The 21,680-nt window shown below is 35.7% G+C and overlaps 1 protein-coding gene across 1 annotated transcript; it reads right to left on the bottom strand.

The window, feature by feature from the left end:
• Positions 1–19,204: 19,204 nt before the first annotated feature.
• LOC127096463 (uncharacterized mitochondrial protein AtMg00860-like) lies at positions 19,205–19,633 on the bottom strand. Its single transcript, XM_051035028.1, has one exon. It carries the CDS (start codon positions 19,631–19,633, stop codon positions 19,205–19,207), a length of 429 nt encoding a protein of 142 aa, XP_050890985.1.
• Between the last annotated feature and the right edge of the window lie 2,047 nt (positions 19,634–21,680).

Below are 21,680 nucleotides of genomic sequence, written 5' to 3'. Positions count from 1 at the left end.
AGCTCAATGGAATGGAAAAGGGAATGAACCTTTGGAGTTTTTGTTCACAAACTTGAGTTGAACAAAAACTCGATTTGTTGAGAAATCTTCCCAGAATTCTCTGGTGTGAGGTTATGGCAATGGTTAGCAAAGCTTGGGCAGTGTTCTCCTCTAATTCTGAGCAAATGCTCTTTGATTTATAGGCCAAGGAAATGATATATGCACCTTTCCAAATTTGAATCAAAATGAGTCATCCTTGGTGCATGGGTGCATGGGTGCATGTACAAGCCTAATTCATGATTGAAATACACTCTAAATTGTGTAAGAATGTTGTTGAAGTCATCACACAAGGCCATGCAAAGTTGTGCAATGTTCGGAGTTCAAAACTTACCAAAAGAAGCCATGGAAAGACTTCATGCGCAAGTACCTCATTTCGCATCCAAATGATGCAATCTTGGACTCTTTGGTAAGCTCTCATCATAGGGAACAACTTTGATGTCGTGGCTTTTTTAATTTGATGCTTGGAACATGGAGAAAACTGGCCTTGAAGATGGAGGTATTAAACTTACTTAGAATTTTTTTCTAAGTTATAAGCCAAATGACCTCTCTTTCCACCTTGAATAAATTTTGATATGAGATTAAAATGAACTTGGCTACTTCTAAAAATTTGTTGAAATTTCAATTATATTCAATTTGACCATAAATTTGGCACCATTTGGAGTATAGATGATGGAGTTATGAATTATAGAAGTTGAGGAAATTTGCTTGTTCAATGATGAGGACAAAAATGGACCTATAATGTTTCCTCATGGTACATGAACTTGAAAGTAGAATTTTATCTTTCTCAAAGAATAAAAATTTAAGAATACATATTTGAATTAATCCTAAAACTTGTATCATCTTCATATCATGAAAAATGAGGCAGTTATGGTTCTTGGAAGTTAACCTTCTATCTAGGGCACAAACAAAATGACATATAATCTTTCACAATAAAAAATGACTTTCCAAGCAAAATTAGATCTTGAGGACAACATGAAAGATGTTTAAAATTACATAAAGAGTAACTTTTCTCATGAAATAATTTTCATATGACAAATATCGTAGGAGATAGGGTCTAGGAAACCCTAGATTTGACTAGTTGACTTTTCTAGTCATCTTCCTTGAGTTAACTTGCATACTTGACGTTCCTTTGCTCTTAGGGGATCATGGAGGATCATATGATTATGATGATGTAAAATTAAGTATCCCTTGATATATTTAACCAACTATTGAAGAAACTTTTCGAGGAAGGCACACAAGATACCTAGATGAATTAGGGATTCCTTGACAAACAAGCTTCAAACTCTTGATGAACTCTTGATCAAAATGACAAATAAAGATCATGGGGATCCATATATGATGTTTATAACCAATGTGAACCTTTTATTTCTTGATATCTTGCATTGAGGGTTTCAAACCCTAGTTGTGGGCTTGGTGGGGCACGGATGGACACACACACTACCTACAAAAGAAACAAAGTTATACTAGACATATTTTTGTATTTTGGTTAGTAAACAAAGAAAATAAAACATGATAAAATCATATATTCTTGGTGATATCTCTAAATGCAACCCTAATGAATGATAGGTGAGGATAATACCAAGGTGTGATCCCAATGCCAATGCAAAGCTATGAGATGACATGAGGGATCTTAGGGGTCAAAATTGGGGTCTTACAACTACTGCATTTTGAAAGAGTTTCTAGTCAAAGATTGGATCATATTTTATTGCTATTGGTTTAACAATATGATTAGGTGATTTGTTTAACAGTTGGACGAACATTGATTCAGATTTAAATTTTAATTTAAATTAAAACAAATCATATTTTGTTGGAGAGATTTATGGAACAGATAATATCCAAAAGATTCTACATTAATTCAGGACATAAGTAAAGCTAATATCCAAGGAGAAAAGCCCATAGTTATTATGCTATATAAGGAGCTTAAACCTACATTAGAAAACATGCATTCACATTAAATATTTTAGAGTGCTATTGTTTACAAGAGTCCTTGTTATTTTATGTACACCTTTATGTTTCAGTAACTTGGTATAAAAATGTTGTCTATTTCAGTTATAATATTCAACATTGATAATTGGGTGAATCACCAATCATTAGAATTTAATGATTGAGAGAAAGTGAGAGAATTTCTCATATTTTGGAGGAGTCTTAAGTAGAAAGTCATTGGATGGTGTTATGAAAGGGGAATTGAACAACATAGGATTTGTTGTTGCTTGTAAGAATAATTATACTAATCTACTAATAGTGAATTTCCTTTCTTGGATTGGAAGCCAACCCTCAAGACATAGGTGTTGTTTGTATCAAACTAGGTTACCAATTGCTATATTCGTTATTTCTTTTCTGCTTCATCATCTTATGCAACTTAATATATATTTTTTGGGTGATTCTGGTTCAACTTGTCTAACCAATTATCTAGTACATCGTGTTTCACATTTGTCCCATGAGGAACAAAATTTCACAAGAGAAATATCTCATGCCTCATCAACAAAAAGAGACTCGAGATTAAAGTGTTTATATGATCAAGAGTAATCCATCAAAGAATCTTGAAGCCTCAGATAAAGTGTGAAAGCCCGTCAAGTAGTGTTTGTCTATCTATCTATCTATGTATCTGAGTGAACTGAGTTTTTGTAAAAGTAATGAATAACTTTTAAAGTACTAAGGCAACTCACACACCCACACACCTTAAAAACATTTTTCAAAATGTTTTTATCTTAAAAAAAATTTAGGCCAAGCCAGTGATTACAAAATCTCTGTAATTGGTTTCTTAAGCTTTGTCGAAAAAATGTTTGTTTTTGGTTTTTGAGATAAGCCATAAATCTCTAAACGGTTTGTTAGATAAACATGGGGTAAAAAGTGTCATTTGTTAGAGATAAACCTGTAAAAATCTTAAGATCATATTGTATTAAGGTTCGTAGGCGTAACCTTCGAAAACTCAAAAATTTATAGTTAAACTTTTTAGTATCATAGAAAGGTTAAAAAACATTAAAAAAAAAATTGGGAGTAATGAAAGACTAAAAGACACTATTTTTCTTTATTACATGGCCTCTTTAATAGATGAGATAAAGAGACACTATTTTTCTTTATTACATGGCCTCTTTAATAGGTGAGATAAAGAGACAAACTAATATTTAATAATTTAAAGGAGAGCATGAAACTTTAAAGGCTATAAAGAGAACAAATCATATTATTATTTGTTACATGAAAAGTAGAAAAAATATGGCTGAAATTCCCATGTTTTTATATATTTTGATTCTATCTCACTACTTATTTCTTATGGTAGCACATAATGGTAGTCCATTTTTTCATTCATTTCAAATTTCCTTCTTTCATTTATAGTTTGTACACAAACTTTTATCATGTTTTTATAATATTTTCTTATCATCTCTTTTTATTATAGGAGCACATATTAAATGTGAAAGAGATGAAGATTGTCCAAAATCTTGGGTCAGCTATATCCTTATTAAGTGCATTGATGACTTTTGTCGTGGTATTGTTGCAATTCACTAACTCTATGAGTATCAAACTTAGGAGAGTTCAAAAATGAGCTATATAAAAGAAAATGAGTTTTCATGCTAAAAGATATATATGTATAGCATACATTATAATATAATATTCCATAGGTTGTCATTAAATTATTGTACGAGTAGTTTATAATTTTTCACCCAAATTTCATGAATGTTGCATTTATGACTTTGTAATCTAAAATGATGACGACAAGTAAACAAAGAGTATTATTTCATATCACACCATATTTTAAAACCAACCCTCTAATAAAATAAACTTCAATAGCTATAATGAAAAACAATTTGTATCTTACTTTAAAGCTTATATGTAATTTTGTCATAATTTGTTTCACTCAATTTTGTAAATATCATGATCTTTTATTCATAAATATCTCATAGATTTGTACAATTAAACGAGTATAGATATTAATTTCGAGTTGAATTGAATATAAACTCAAATTTAATAGTTGGTAGTGAAATAAAGTTTTTATTAGATTATATAATTATATAGATCACATATTGCATAGGCATGTCTTTCGCTTAACCACTTTGCGTTGCAAATTTCGCACTTGAGATTGCGCACTTTTATGTTATATCCATGGTCTAACTAACATCAAAGGTTGATGACATGTCATACACGGGGTGAGTCATCCATGTCCCCTACTTTATAGGAACATCAATTATGCTCTAACAACTAATAGGACTTTCTTAGTCAAAGTTGACAAACTAACCATGTCTTCTATATTGAAGGAGCGATTCATTCACAACTTTTACTATTTGGTCAAGATTTGACTGCATATGACCAAAAGAATAGGAAAAAGAATATGTCTCTCTTAGGGAGAGACAATACTATAAATACCTTAATATAAATACCTCACTGAAAAGTTAGATAAAGAGGACAATTTCATATATCAACAAACAAAATGCCCTCGCCTAGTACGTCGTCGGCATGCTTTACATTATTTTACGCATAACAAGTACATTGGCATGAGATAATTTGTTTCTAATGACTACAATTTCTTCTTTTACTATCTTTTATAAAACTGCTAACATTTTACTATCTTTTCCTTGTTGACCTCAACAACGACGTGTCTGATAATGGTGGTGTTTAAAGACAACTTTGTCTTAGTGTTATTCATAATGTATACATCAGACAATATATGAAATTGATTTTCCTCCTAATATTATCCATTTATGTTTTGTTGAATGTCAATTTAGTAGTTTAATTTATTTGTCATAATTGAGTTTCATCACATAGTTGCACATTCTAGGGTTGAGTTCTCAATCATTTTTATATGCATGCATAAATCAAAGGATTTGATTAAGGTTAACACAGTATGTTTCTAGTCAATTAACCTGAGGTTTGGATCAAGAAATACATGAGAGTATGGTTCAAATTGTGTCAAAAATAAGTTCAAATCAACATTTCGGTTTTGTTAAAATTTGAGTTTTTTGGAAGTGTGATTCAAATCAAGGCATTTGCTAACTCGAATAAGTTGAATGTGAAAAATCAGGATTCGCTTATGTGGGTCTAATTAAAATCACATGATGGCATGAATCGAATCAAACATGGTTCTGAAAAATAGAATTTTGCTTCCCTGAGTTTGATTTGAATCACAGTAAAACATGATTCAAATCATATATGCTTTGATTTGAATCATAAAAATGCTTAACTCGAATAAAATTGTGGTAGTAAATTTTGGATTTTAGTTATGTAATCTTGATTTGAATCATAGATTGACTTGAATCACATGACTCAAATCATAAAAGTTTGATTTAAATCATGGGAGAATATTTTCTTGGTTCTTGGATCTTGATTTAAATTATTCACTCTCTTGAATCGACTCATACCATTTTCTCTTGACTCAAATCAAATGGGTATTTTTTTTCATATTTGTGTTTTATCTCCAGTACATATATACATCATTTTTCGAAATCTCACTAATAATCCTTCTATAGTTTAGAACACACAACACCTTTTTCTCTTAACCTTTCAAAAAGGGATTTCATTTATTTTTTTAAGTTTGCACCTGAAATCTCTCTTCACCTTCAATCTCTTGCATTTTCCATTATTATTTAAATTAAGTTCTCATATTAGGGTGTGATATATGTGTGAAGAGGTTCATTTTGTGATTAACTCTTTCTCAATATGTTTGAATATTTTAGGGTTGGCACTTTTGTGAGGTTGTGCTTGGGATTGAAAATCCAGTAGAAGATGAATGAGGTTCTTCTCTCCAAGATTACTTCAGCAGAGCTCTGTATAAGCTGCTACAAACAAAGTTGGAGTTTTCTCATTTTCACGTAGTTAAAGGCTCAAGGAACCAGTAGGGCTGAGTAAAGGTCGATGTAGAATGAACACTTGAAGCAAAATTCTTGAAGTTGGAAGATAGAAGTCCAGATCGAGTAAACATTTCACAAGATTAAGTGTCACATGTTGTATACAATCAATGGATGATTCAGATCGAAGATCGTTTATTTTTAGAATTATCTTGAATTATGATTGTATTAAAAGACTCAGTGTATAATTGATCATATTGAAAGAGAAACAAATTTTTAATGGGAAATCATTGGAGAATTAAGTAGACTTAACCGAGGATAGATTTTTGAACCACTATAAATCTGGCGTACTATGTCTCATTCTATCTTTTTATATTTTATTTAGAATTGCATGCTAATATTTGATATTTTCTTAGAATCGCACGATCCTAAGGTTTATCGTATTGGTGTAGATTTTCTAAATAAGTTTTAGGTATGTGTTAAATTTAGATCCTAAAATATTATTACTTTTAATTAAATCTTAAAAATTACAATGTTAGATTTCTTGCTTAATTGAAAAGACATGTTTTACACATCTCGTGTAAATTGATATTTGTCATTTGAAACGTTGACTAATTTAGTATTTTCTTCTATCGATCATTTTGTGTATATTACACTCAATCCAAAAACATATATTTTATACAAAAATTATGCTATGCCAAGAATTTTTTATCGAACTCTTATTTTAAAAAAGTAAACATTTTTGAAATTGGTCTTCTTTGTTGAAAAAAAAAGTAATTCAAGTAGAGCATGACCAGTTATTGCAGGCATGTAACCAGTTTCCACATGTTCCAGTAGCCAGAAGTAGTGACTTGTAACCGTTTACCATTTTTTCATAACTGGTTACCACAACCTTCTGATTGAGACAATAGTTTCATGTAACCAGTTACAAGTAGAGCGCAACCGGTTACGATCTAAAAAATTTTGTTTTGTTGTTTAGTTAGTTGGTTACATTATTGTGTAATTGTTGTATAAATACCCCAACATTGTTGTAATGAATAATGACACTATTTTCACCCAATTCTCTCTAATTCTCTCTCACTCTCTCCAAACTTGTTCATATTTGTTATTGTGTTTTGCCCCAATATTTGGCATCAAGAGCTAGATTATTTGATCAAACACGTAGTATGCAAAAATTCTTTCCATTTCCTATGAATGTATCCCCACAAATCTCCCAATTCACGATGCGATGAATTATAATAAGTGGTGCAAACATATGAGGGTGTTTTTTGGCTATTAAGATGTTCTTGAAGTGATCAAGAATAATTTCAATCCACGTTTAGAAGGTGTAATAGTTGCACAAAGGATTGTGCATAAGGAAGATAAGACAAAAGATTTCAAAGCTTTGTATCTAATTCATCAATTTGTTGATGATGATAACTTTAAGAAGGTTGGTGATTTAACATCCTCAAAGGGGGCTTAGGAAATTTTGTAGAAAATCTATGTAGGAGTTGATAAAGCAAAGGTGTTGAGGTTACAAACTCACAAGAGGAAGCTGGAATTGATTAGATGTAAGAGAAGGAAGCCATTATTGAATTTAATATAAGAATTACAAGATTGGTGAATCAAGTAAAAGCATGTGGAGACAATCATTGAGTAGTATCTGATTGGTAAAAACTTGAGAACTTTAACTTGAAGATTCATTAACATAGTGTAAGAACAAGATATGCTTCCACATTTGGCCTTATATTTTAATGATAATGATACATATTTTCATAAAGAGAAATTTTGTACCCTAATGGTTTTATTAAGTGTATAGATACTAGATATAAGTTTTGACTTTGAAGAAGTGACATGTGATGGCATCATACTTTGAACCAAGTGCACTTTGACTCTGATATGTGTGTTCTACAAGATAATCAAGCTCTGGATTACTCTACTGAACACTTTTGAGCATTGCTCATCCAAAGCTTTAGGACTCTGATAAGAGAAACCTCTGACGTTGCCAAGATCTTAAGTCTTGCGCTCAACAACTCTGATGAACTGCGTCACCGGACTCTGAAGACCAGGTTTTGATGAACTGAATCAAGACTTTGAATACCATGGTTCTAAAGAATCTCTCATACAGACTTTGATTCTTCTTCTATGCATGCTTCATAAACTCTCTGTCTGAAGCCCCTGAATAATTGAAGATAATATCAAAAAATATTTACGTGAGAAAATAGTACACTGTACAAGATCAATATTCTTCCCACTGCACTGATTTTATGGGAAAAGGAATGGACTATTGTACCATTGTGTCTCCCATTTTCACATACTCTTATGCAAGTATACAACTACATTTGTGTATTCCATTTATACCCTCCAACGAATCATTTCATTTCCTATTTAAAGGAGTTTTGGAAGAATGAAATTGTGCCAACACTAAGAGAATATCATCTACGTCAATATGGCATACAATGAAATATTTGAGAGAAAGAAAAATAAACACACAAGGAAATTTCGTTCATACACTTCATAAAAAATATTTTGTGTGAAATTCTTTGTAATTCATTTGTTTAATATGCTTTCTTAGAAGCATCTTGTAACACACTTTGTATTTCAATCGTTGTGATTGTATTTCCTTGAGTGACTAAGGTATAGTCAGAATTACTCAAGAAGACATTGATAGTTAGTATTTGTGTTTGTAATTAAGTTTGGTTATAGTGGATTAAGTCCTTGTGATAAGGAGAAATCACCTCGGAGGATGGACTGAAGGTAGCTTAGTTAAAAATGAACCATGATAAAAATAATTGTGTTCATTGTTTATGTTCTAAGTTTTGTCCATGTCATTTTGGATTGCAAACGTTTTCATTCTAGAAACACAATTCAAACCCCCATTTATTATGTTTCCATTATCTTCAATTGGCATCAGAGCTCTGATTCTGGTATTGATTGTTTATCAAACACTTCACCGTGTCAGATAAAGATCCAAATATTTTTGAAACACAATGGTAGGAGTCCCTCCACCAGCTGCACCCGTTGTTAACAATGAAAGCAATCACTATAATGCCAAACCCCCACTTTTAGAGGCTTTTTCTCCAGTACGTGAAAACAAGGAATAAGATAAAAGAAGAACCTTGAGAAGGAGTGCTAAGGCTTGAGAGAAGAGGTCTTAGAGAGCTTAGTTTGCTGAATTTTCTAGAGTTACAAGGTAAAAGGGGGGAGGGGGAGGAATTTCTTAATCTATGGGTGCTTATTTCATGAAAGAGTATAGAGGTTTCCCTTAACCTCATATAAGATTTTCTCTATTTTTTTGATTTGTGTTGTATGGTGAAAAATTGATGGAAATTCTGTTTTAAACCATGTTTTAATTGGAATTTCGTGTATTGTTCTTGTAGTGATTGTGTCATATGTTGGTTGTTCATAAACATGAGTTTTTGACATGAAATTAGGATTTTGAAAGCCTGGATTAATTCTATTTTTTGTGGTTAAATAGTTGGAATAACATGTTAGATTAATAGGAATTAACATGTTTTATGTGGGAATCATGTGGGTGATGTTTATGCACTGTTTCAGAGTGTTTGAATATGTTCAAGTGGGTTTTCGCTGGTTCTGCCATAGTAGAACGAAATTCTACTTTTTTTAGCATGCTGACGAATGTCACCCGTATGACACCCTGGGTGTCATGCGCTGTGAAGCGTTAAAGGGTGTCAGGCACTAGACAGGGACACCGTCATGGCCTCCAAGCGAATGTGTCTTGACATGTCATCACTAGTGTGACATGTTGAGTGGTGGGAAGGATGGTGGGCGTCATCCTGGTGACAAGTTATTCTTCATCGAGTCAGAACACGTGTTCTGACCCGTTGAGTTGGGTTTTGAGGGTTGCTTTTCCGTGCGGTCGGGGATTGGATGTTGTTTGGTGTTTTATGATGAGTAAGAGTTGATTAATTAAACTTATATAATTAATTGTGTAACATGATACATATATGAGAGTTATGTGTAATTGTGCATACGTGTGATAAAAGTGAAAGTATGAGGTTATGCTGATTTTTATTGATGAGACATGTTTTTGAGAGTTGAGTTCTTATTGATGCAATGAAAATTATAACTATGTGGAAACAAAGAGGGGATGTATTGCATATGTGGTTGTTGAGTGTTTATGTATAGTCAGAGTGGGTTTGTACTGCATTTTTGTATGACATTAATCATGTGTGTCACTATTGTGAAAGAGGCATGTTCACTAGTTCAAAGTGGGGACTAGTGGCTTATCCCAAGCCTTGAGTGGGTCCTTAGAATTCAGAGTGGGAGCTTGGGGTTGTAGCACCTCAAATTTTCCCTCCTCATTCATGCATTCATTTTAGGTCATTTAACATTTCATATTGCATTTCATCATGTCAATCAGAATTAGCTCCAAGAGTTTGTCTTCCAAGAAGCTTGGATATCGTCCAAATCACTCTGTGGGTTCTATCTGAATGATCAGTCAACACAAGGGAAATTGTGCATCAACTAGGGTTTTTCTCAACACTCAAGGAAGTTTGTATTCATCTGGGTATCAAGGTCAAAGTAGGGTTCCTCAAGGATTGAGATGCATTCTTGGTTTGAAGGTCTTATGGATGTTGTGTAGAGCTCTTGGGAGCTAGGGTTTCATTTTCAAAGGTTTTCTCTAAAGGATCAAGCTTAATGGGCTCAGTACAGTTCAAAAATTCAACTGCGAAGTCAAAAGTCAACTATTGGTCAACTGAGGGTCAAATGGATAGGGAATGACTTGAGATACTTCCAACATGTTCAAATGGGGTCTATTCATCATTCAAAACATTAATCTTGAAGGAACAAAGGTCCAGTGCACAGGTTACCAAATTTGGGAAGATGTTCATGAGCTGTCATGCTCGCTAGGCGAGCAGAATGGTTCGCCTAGCGAGCCCCAAGATAAACCACCAGAGTCACCTGCGCCCAGAAGGAACTTTCTGAACTGTCATGCTCGCTAGACGAGCAATCCTTCGCTAGGCGAAGCCTACGCTTCCTCCTTCGCTCCAGCGAGCCTTGATGATGTTGCTACTGGAATTGCTCGCTGGATGCTCGCCTAGCGAGTAAGTGCTAGCTATGCTTTTATCCAAGTCTGGGAGTGTTCGCTGGAGCCTCGTTGAGTGCTCGCCTAGCGAGCCCTTCGCTACCTCACTCGCCTAGCGAGCTTGCTGATGTACCAATCAAATCATCACCAAGGAAACTCCAAATGAACTTTTTTCAGACATGACAGTTGTAGATCTCTGTCTCCCCTTTCCAAAAAGTCATATTTCAAGGCCATATGATGAATGGTTGAAGAGTTATGATTCTTGAATGATGAAGTGTGCATGAAGGCTTCAAAAAGGCATAACTTGAGATTAACAAGTCCAATTGGTGTGGCTCTTTTTGCTATGGCTTTGTTTTGAGAAGCACTTCAAAATGGCATGCAAAATAACCTATAATTTTGCATGATTCATCAATGGTGCAAGTCATTTTTCAAGCTTTCTTGCATGAAAAGTCAAAAGGACAAGATGACATCATGGAATATTCTCATATGCCAATCATTGGGAATTTATTCAGCATTATATTTTGGGCCAAATCCACCTTGGAATTTGAGCCCATGCACTCCCACATGTGTAGAAAAGCCATACATGCACAAAAATAACAAAAAATGATGGACTTGAAATTCCCTCATTTTTTAGCCCACCAAGCCAAAAAATCAGAGTATAAACTCTAAAAATTCATTTGAGCAAAACCCTAATTCGTGCAGCCTCCATACACTCTGAAAAACTCACTTTCCAAAAATCATCTCATACTTGATTCTCATCAAATCCTTCCATACATCCATGAAAAATGAAAACCAGTAGCATATTCTTAATCTACACACTCTAAGGATCACAAATCACCCTTCATTTGAGCCATTCCAAGCAGTTCCTAAACAGAGCTTTAATGGAGGTTGCTTCTTGAATCTCAAGATCTGGACCGTTTCAAGTACAATCAAAGGTAGCAAACATTTATAGAAGTTCAAGGGGTATTCTGGAGCCTATCTCATCACCATACTGAAGTTTTGGAAAGCGCCATTTCCGGTAACTCAAATTTCGACTCTCTTATTTCGCTCATTTCTTATGCCTAAATGAAACCTCATGCTATGGTGATGATGTAGATGTGTTTACTTTTTAAAATGATGCAATATTGAGTGAGAAATCTTGATTTAAAGTTTTGATGTTCAAACTTTTTGTTTATGATTTGAGAGATTGGTGAGGATTCATGAAAAACTAAGGTAATTTTTGAGTTTCCTAGCACATGATTTAGGGGGGGTAGCCCCATTTTCGTGAATTTCTGGGCCGCGCGTGGAGGAGGTCGCCGCCGGAGGTGGCCGGAATCCCACCGGCGTTACTGTTCATGGCCGGAATGTCTTGAGGAAGAAGATGATCTCGTGGCCGTTAGATCTTGTTGACTTGTCTTTTGATCCAAAGACACACATCTTTTCTGATTTTTGTTTTTGATTTATTTTATTTAGTCACTTAGGTGACTTGTGTGACCAATTGACATTGTTGCATATGTGTCACATATCATGTACATATTTGATCCCGTTTCATTTTATTTTTTAAAAATAGAAAAAATATTCAAAAAAATCTGAATTTTTTTGTGAGTGATCCCTGATGAGTCCTTAATTTTATGGTACCATTGCCCAATTATTTCATGACACGTGGAGTTTAATATGAATTTCTGATTCATTTATGTGCATTTTTGACCATTTGCATTCAAACCTTCATGAAATCCTATATTTTAATCATTCTGATCCAAGCTTTTGCACACACCATCCTCATACATGATACTAAGATGTGGTAACTGGTTTGATTATTTTCTATATCATTTTGCTAAGGTTTGACACATGAATTTAAATGTTGCGTTTTTGGGCGTGTTTTTGCATTCTCAATTTCTCGATTTTTGTTTTCATATCAAATAAATCTGGATGCTCCTGTTTTTTTGCATGATGTTTATATATGCTTAGTGGAACCTTGTGTTAAATTCCCATGAATTTAGGATGCATTTTCAGTTTGATTTGGATTTTTGAAGTTGATGTTTGCATTTTAGTCCCTATTTTGATGCTTGCTTAGCATGAGGCACTTGTGCCACTTCCTTTGAGTGTTGAAACCAATCCTTTTGCACATGTTTTAGTATGTATGTCATGTCTTGATGTGTGGATCCTTTCCCCATGACTTTGAGTTTTGATACCTTTTTGATGCATTTGTTTGACAAGAGGTTTAAGCCTCCTATCCTTGGTTATTTTTGCGAACTTTTGTGAACTTTAATGGCATGATTCATGTGGTTACACTTTGATTCTGGTTTGGTGCTTTTGCACATGTGTTCTCCCCTGTCTATGATGCTTCTATCAAATTTTTGTGCATTTATTCATAATGAGCTCCATTTTACATTCATTTGAGCATGAAAGACGCATTAGAGTTTCATGATACACTTTGTTTGATTTTGGTCCAAAAATTATTCTATGCTTATGATATGAACTTGGAGGTTTGCATATTGATTACATAGCTCATTTGACATGCTTATGATTTGCATACCTTGCTGCCATGTTCATTTCATCTTGACACATAATTGCATGAACTTGTCTATAATGCTTTTGTCGCATTTTGAGGTGCTTTGGACATGATTGACTTCCACTTTGCTAAGTTGGGTTTAAATGACTTTTGATTGATATTTTAGGAGTCATTTGGTTCTGTTTGTGTGCTTGATTGCTTAATCCTTGACCCTTGCCTCATGCCTTTACCTTTTATGACTCATTGTTGAAGTTGAAGCACTTTGAGCTTGTATGTTGACTTGTTTGATTTTGATGCATCTTTGGATGTTTAGTGTCGTTGCTTTGATCTTGTTGAGTTGAGTTCTTGATACACTCATTGAATTGATGTCACTTCTGAATTGGTGCTATTGTATCCTCCTTCCATCATTCATGCTTTGTTGTGACATGTTTTCTATTGCATCCATGCACTGTTTACCCGACACTGTTGTTGCTATGATTCTTCTTGTAAGACCCCAATTTTGACCCTAAGATCCCTCATGGCATCATAACATTGCATTTGCATTTCCTCAAGGATCTTTAGCATCTTGGTTCTCTTTGCCTTTGGGTGGGACTCCTTGTGATTGGTTTGAGATCACCAAGCATGCTTGAATTATACATCATTGTTTCTCTTACTTTTGTTTACTAACCAAAAGCACAAAAATGTGTCACTAACATTTTTTGTTTGAAGCTTGAGTATCATCCAAGACACTTTGTGGGTTCTATTTAGATGATCAGTCAACACAAGGGAATGACTTGAGATACTTCCAACAGGTTCAAATGGGGTCTATTCGTCAGTCAAAACGTTAATCTTGAAGGAGCAAAAGTTTGTTTATGAGTTGTCATGCTCGCTAGGCGAAGCCCACGTGTTTAAAAAAAAAGAACGAAAAACGAAAAAAAAACGAAAAAACGAAAGAAAAAAAAAACGAAAAAAAACGAATAAATAAATAAAATATAACAGAAAAATTTTGGACTTGGGCCTCTCTCATTTGAGCCCACAGGTCCACAAAAATCAGGTTATAAATTCAGAGTTTTAGTGAAACAAAAGGAAATTCTATTCCTATTACCCTGGCAGGGAAAAAGATAGTGAGAGAAGAGCTAACAGAGTTCAGAGCAACCTCCAGAGACTGAAGGGAACTCATCGGTAAAGAACCAATTCCCTCTCATATAAACCCTCAGATTGCTTTGCAAACCCAACCGGGCAATTCAATTTCATTCGATCTCTCCAGTCAGGTTTGCCTTATTCCCATTACTTTATGCTTTTAATTTGAATGCTCTGAATGTATGAGGTATTATGGGTGAATTTGATACCCTTTTGATGCATGTGTTTGACAAGAGGTTTAGGCCTCCTACCCTTGGTTGCTTTTTGTGAGCTTTTTGTGAATTTTAATGGCATGATTCATGTGGTTACATTTTGATTTGGGGGCAACTCTGGATTACCCTATCTTGTTTCTCTAACCTGTTTGTTGAGTTTTGTTTTGTGAGGGCTCATATGACTCTTGCAGAGATGGCTTGCCTGGTGTTCCACTTTATTTGTGGGATACCACCTGGAGGTTTATTCCGATTACCTGTACTGACTCACTTTCTTTGATGGTGCTAGCTTGAGAGATCTCTGGGTTTCTTATCTCTTTAATTGTTGTTACTTTGGATCTTTATCCGTACGGTAGATCTCTCGATCCCTTTTCTTTTCCCGCATGTTACCGATTTCTTAGGTTTCGTATAGCCTCTCGTGGCATGTCATTTAAGGTAGCGCAGTTCCTTCATCGAGGACTGCCTTTTTGCATGAGCATCCCTAAACACCCCAAACTCATTGATTTTTCTTCTCCTAAGAACACGTTTACTCCTTCTATTACAGGCGAGTAAGTCTCCAAAGGTCGAGCATCCGGTAGATTGCGCAGTAACGTCGTTCACCCCAAAACACAACCCTTACCCCATAGGTAGTCGAACTACGTTTTGCTCTGATTTTCATCCCAGATGAGATACGTAGGCATAAGACGCGATGTCTTAGCGAGCACACTCCTCTTTAACCCATAGGTAGCCGAGCTATGAAGACTCTGATTCTCAGATTCATATGAGATACGTATGCAGTGGATGCGACATCCGTGCGAGTCATTTTATTTTGACCCTTCTTTTAGTAAGTAGTACATTAGATAAACATACACGCTTTTCTCATCCCTTCAATCATGTTTGCACAAATAAATTTTCACAAAAAAACTACAACCTTTGCAACAAATGTGAAAAGGGCTCCCTAGGATGCTTTGGGTGCCTAACACCTTCCCATTGCATAACCAACCCCCTTACCCAGATCTCTGACATTTTTACTAGTTTTTGATTCGATAAAACTTTTAGGTTTTTGTTCGCTTTCTAACCATTCCTTTGGATAAATAGAAGTGCGGTGGCGACTCGACTTGTATGATTTACCTTGGATTTAGTCAATATCTCTAATGGTAACGAATACCCCGCTACACTTCTGTTTGGTGTAACTCTTGATTACACCCCATCTTGTTATTCTAACTTGTTTGTTGAGTTTTTGTGAGGGCTCACATGACTCTTGAAGAGATAGCTTGCTTGGTATTCCACTTTATTTGTGGGATACCATTTGGAGATTTATTCTGATTGCTTTGCTGACTTGCTTTCTTTGATGGTGCTAGCTTGAGAGATCTCTGGGTTTCTTGTTTCTTTAGTTGTTGTTACTTCAGATCTTTATCCGTGTGGTAGATCTCTTGATCCCTTTTACATCTTTCCAGCATTTTACCGTTTTCTTAGCTGGAAGACCTCGATAGGAGGCAATGTTTTTGTGTGTTTACTTTTGTGCCCAAAGACCTCCAAGAGGAGGCACCAGTGCTAAAGACCTCCATGAAGAGGCAATTGACGGATAAAAGGGATTAGTAGTCAATCCCCCGTTATTCAGTATGTCGTTCTTTATGCTCGCACTACGTGTCGATGCTTCAGAACAAAAGCCCAAGATCTTTTGTCCGGTCAGTCAGTGGAGAGGGTTCCATCCTTCTGAACCCCCACGCTTTGTCATGAGCTCACCCTGTCCAGGGTTAAGAGCTATGAGGTCTTATCCTCATTACCCTTTTGATCCGCTCACCCTGACGTTCAATGTCAGTGGTTAAGAGCCCATTTGATTACCTTTCCATGGCTTGTTTGTCGAGGTTGATATGACCCCTCTTGACTAAAGCCCTACCCATGTATGTTTGAGCCCCCTTGTTTGTGTGTTTACTTTATGCTATATGTTTTTGTGTGGTGTGATCGTTTCCCCATAGGACTGCTAGGCTTCGTATAGTCTCTCGTTTGCATGTCAATTAAGGTAGCACGGTTCCTTCGTCTAGGACTTCCTTTTTGCATGAGCATTCCTAAAACACAAACAAACTCTTTGATTTTCTTTTCTTAAGAATACGTTAACTCCTTCTACTACAGGTGAGTAAGTCTCCAAAGGTCGAGCATCCGGTAGATTGCGTAGTAATGTCGTTCATCTAAAAAACACAAAACAAACAAAAATAGGTTAGCCGAGCTATGGTGCTCTGATTCTCAATCCTTCTTGAGATACGTATGCAGCAGGGTAGGGCCTGCGCGAGCAATAACTCTTTCTTTTCCCTACTTTGATTTTCTCTCTTTCGCATCGCATATAGGACTTTTTATACACACACTTTAGACATAAATAGAAAACGTGGATCCTGTGGAGTACCACAGACATGAAGGGGTGCGATAACCTTCCCTTCACGTAACCGACCCCCTTACTCGGTTTTCTTTGGTTCGAGACTTTGTTTTATCCGTTCCCTCTTGGTTATGCAGTACTACCTTTCCCTCCTCTTGGGATAAAAGTACATAGCTGGCGACTCTACTCTTTTTTTCCGTGCCACTCTTTTCGCGCTTGTACTTGGATTCGGGAAATCCGGGGAGTGACAGCTGGCGACTCTGCTGGGGATTTATTTTCCCTAGTGGGCCTTTCCTAGCGTTTGTTTGTTTATTGTCTATTGTGTGTTATTTATTTATTGCTTTGCATACTTATCTGCTTGCATTGCATCCTATGTGCGCTTTATTGTTTCATGCATACTGTGCTGGCTATGTATCTGTTTCGCTGTTGGGTGGGAGTCACAAGAGGTAAAAGGCCCAATACACAAGCTATGAGTGAACTTTAGGACACCTAGGAATAGAGTGATTCATGGGAAGCGGGTGGTATGGCGCCACTTAGCGGAACATGGTATCACGAGCAGTTCAGATTCTGATGGGGTATTATCGTTGCATACACCTGGTGTGCATATGATGATATTCTTGAAAGGATTGTTTATCCTGCGTTTCTCTTGACCTTACCCTGGCCTAGATTACACCCGTGAGTGGGGCGGGAATGAATCATTTACAGGTACTGATGGTGACTTGTTCTGTTGGTGACCGTGGTCTGTTGGTGACTTTTGTTTGGTTCTTGTTGGTGACCGTTGGTTCTGAAGTATGGGTTCTAAGTTGATGACTGTGTTCTATGGTTCCTGGTTCCGAATTCATGCTGAAGTTCTGATCCTGCGCCTTGTGATACACAGCCAACCAGCCATTGTTTCATCATTTTGCATCATAGTATGTTTATTTCCAAAAAAAAAAATGCATAAAAAAGAAAAAAAGTTAACCCGCATATGCATATCATTTTTTAGGTTTATTCAGGAGTCTGTTCACACCGAGAGATGGCTGCCATTCCAGAGTTGAAGAGGAAGACTTGCACCTACAACTTTTATCGTGAGCTGTTGACATCTTTGGAAGAATTGGGTAATCTTGTGACCGACCGTAATCAGAAAGTTTTTGATGATTAGTATGGGGATATCTTGGCATTGTTGAAGATGGTGGTTGATCCGGTACCTCTGCAGACTCTCTTACAGTTCTATGATCCAGAGAGGAAGTTGTTGAACTCAGGGTGCAATTGAAAGAGAAGCTCACCCCTCTACCTGAGTGTTCAGAGTGTGACCGATTGATGGATCAGTGCCAGTATTTGAAGACTCTCATTCCTGAAGGACGACTTCCCTAGTTTGTCTTGTTGTTATTTTTAGAATCACCTCCAGGATTGTTGGATGGGATTCCTTGTTCTACACTGATGAACTAAATCTTTGCTTGAACCATGTTTGTATGAACCTTATTTCTTATGTCTATGGATGAGATTATTGATGTTTCACTTTTGGTGTGTTTTTGTGAATATGTGGATGATTGTGTAGATGTGTGAATATATCCTAAATGTTTATGCACCGTTTATTATTTGAATGTATTCGCACCCCCTTTTGTGTTGTTACGTATGTGCTCCTCTATAGTACAGATAATCAGGTACCTAAGCATGGGCTTGAGGTTGAGGATGGTGTTATGCCTCTTTAGATGCTTGTCGTTCTAATCTATAGTGAGAGTCACTCTGATACGTAACACAAGGGGAACATGATGTCCTATATTTTTTTTTGGGTATCTTTCTATTTGGTTTTATTTTTGCGATAAACTGCCTTTTTAAATGAATAATGTTGTTGAGGCCTTTATGCCAAGAGTTTTTTTTTAAAATTTTGCTGCTTATCAAAAAAGTCATTTTCTTATTATGTGGTTCAATTTGGTTTAATGGTTGTGAGTAATGTTCTACTTGGTGATTGTTTATGATTTATTTAATTAAAATGTTGAGTCGGAAAGTAGGGTGTTACATTCAGCACAAAAATTACAACTTCTAACTCTAAGTCATGGGTAGGATATGTCCTCTCATGAATTCTGAGTTGTATTAAATCTACAACCTGTCTATTCTGCATAAGCACACCACCTTAACCCATCTTGGATGCATTATAATACACAACAAAATATTCCTTTGCATTTAATAAGATCTAAATTGGTGTCGTAGTTAAGCTCTTCTCCAGCTCTTGAAACTCTTCTCACGTTGGACATCCCACACATAAGCTTGTCCCTTTCGAGTCAACTGAGTCAAAGGAAATGCTAACTTCAAAAAGCCTTCGATAAATATTCTATAGTAACCAGCCAAACCCAGAAAACTTTTTATCTCTATAACTAACTTAGGAGCCACCCACTGCAGCACCGTGTCTACCTTGAATGAATCAACTACTATACCACCACTGGAGATCACATGGCCAAGAAAACTCACTTCATGTAACCACAACTTGCACTTGGACAACTTGGCATACAACTTCTTCTCCCGTAAAACCTGTAACATAACTCGCAGATGTCCCACATGCTCTTCATCTGATTCAGAATACACCAAACTATCATATATGAACACCACAACAAACTGATCCAAGTAAGGATCGAACATCATATTCATATACTCCATGAACACACATGGGACATTACATATCGAACAACATCACTGAGTACTCATAATGATCGTATCGGGTTCTAAACGCAATATTCAAAATATCTTCATCCTTCACTCGTATCTGATGATAGTCTGGTCTCAAATCAATAATTCTTAATACACAAGCACTAACCAACTGATCTATAAGGTCATCAATCCTAGGAAGAGGATATTTTTTCTTGATAGTGACCTTATTAAGTTGTCGATAATCAACATATAATCTCATGCTACCATCTTTCTTCTTAACCAACAACATTGGTGCTCCCCACAATGATACACTTGATCTGACAAATTTCTTCTCCAAAGGCTCTTCAAACTGATTTTGTAGCTCACCTAACTCTGATGCCGACATTTTGTATAGTGCCACCGATACAGGTCTAGTACCAAGTAATAAATCTATGGCATACTCACATTCTCTCTCTGGTGGAAAACCACTGATATCATCTGGAAACACATCTGAAAACTCACACACAATAGGTAGATCATCAAACATAGTTTCTCCCTACATACTCAAGGAAGCGAACATCATGAACACTTGAGCACTCTCTCTCAAGAACATTTCTACTTGTTTGTCGGATATAAATATTGAATATGTACTCTCTCTGGGCTCAGGAAATAATAGTTTCTTTTCAAAACGGTTAATATGAACATGGTTAAATTTTAACCAGCTCATTCCTAGAATAACATCGGGTCGACTCAGAGGCAAATAAATCTAGTCAATTCAGGAGTCTCTACCATAAATAGTCACAAGACAATTCAAATAAACCATCGTAGTAGTGACCAAACCATTAGTTGGGGTATCAATGACAAGGGGTGTTCAAAAACCAAACAACCTAATAGAAAACCGTAAACCAAACCAAACCAAACCAAACCGCAAAAAACCGCATTTGGTTTGGATTCGTTTGGGTCATTTTTTAATAAAACCGCACGGTTTTGTTTGGTTTGCGATTTGTATTTTGCAAACCGAACTAAACCAAACCAAACCGCATTATGTTACAACCCAAACTTCACTTATCCCACATCCAACCCAAACCTCAAACCTAGTATGCCTTAACCTTACAATTACAAACAATTTTCTCTTAATCACACTTAGGGTTTCAATTTAAACCTTCTTAAATCTCTCATAGTAGTATCACACATTCTTCTCATCTTCTTTTCCATGTAGGTCTCGCCTATTCTACTCTAATAAGTCCTCTATTATGTTCTTTCTTTTTTATCTTTTATGTTACTATTTTCTCTTCCAATTACGTTTTTATTGCACTTTTCTTCTCAATCTCGCATCTCTTATGTTCTTTTTTCATCTTCTCTAATCTCTCATCTCATATGTTTTTTATGTTTTATTATAATTTCTTTGATATTATTTTATGCTACTATTTATATTTGTCTTTTATTTCACTTTTGTCTAATCTGGTTTTTTGTATATTGAATGAAACGTTTTTCTCTAAATATGATGAATTTTGATGTTATTTAGTAATGTATGAATGACTAAACATAAAGTTATGTCGTTATTTATAGGAGTATATATGGCTCAATAAAAATATTATAAAAAACCGAACCAACCGAACAAACCCAAACCGCATTGATTTGGTTTGGTTTGGTTTGGTTTTATTTCTAAAAGTCAACCGAACCAAACCGAACCGCATGCTTTTTTCTCTTGCGGTTCGGGTGACTTTTATCGTAAAAACCGCCCAAACCGCACCGCGAACACCCCTATCAATGACCATACTACCAACCATAGAAGACACCTCAATATTTAAATTGCTAACACATTTAAGAGATATAAACTAATGTGTCACACCCATATCAATGACATCAATCAATGAGATGCCATTAATAAAACATGTACCTCAAATCAAATTATCTTATCCCGAGACATCTTCACCATTGAGAGAAAACACTTTTCCACTGGCTTGTGTGTCATCTGATGCTTTCTCGAGCTTCTGACACTGCATACTGATATGACCTGGTTCTCCATATTTGAAATAAGTCACCACCTCACTCTTGCATT

Source organism: Lathyrus oleraceus, chromosome 6 (genome assembly GCF_024323335.1).
Source record: "Lathyrus oleraceus cultivar Zhongwan6 chromosome 6, CAAS_Psat_ZW6_1.0, whole genome shotgun sequence".
NCBI classification, from domain to species: domain Eukaryota; kingdom Viridiplantae; phylum Streptophyta; class Magnoliopsida; order Fabales; family Fabaceae; genus Lathyrus; species Lathyrus oleraceus.
This window is presented reverse-complemented; position numbering and strand designations above follow the sequence as displayed.

Bases quoted from the DNA above. Each gene is read 5' to 3' on its own strand.
- LOC127096463 (XM_051035028.1), bottom strand. From the start codon at position 19,633: ATGATGTTCGATCCTTACTTGGATCAGTTTGTTGTGGTGTTCATATAT.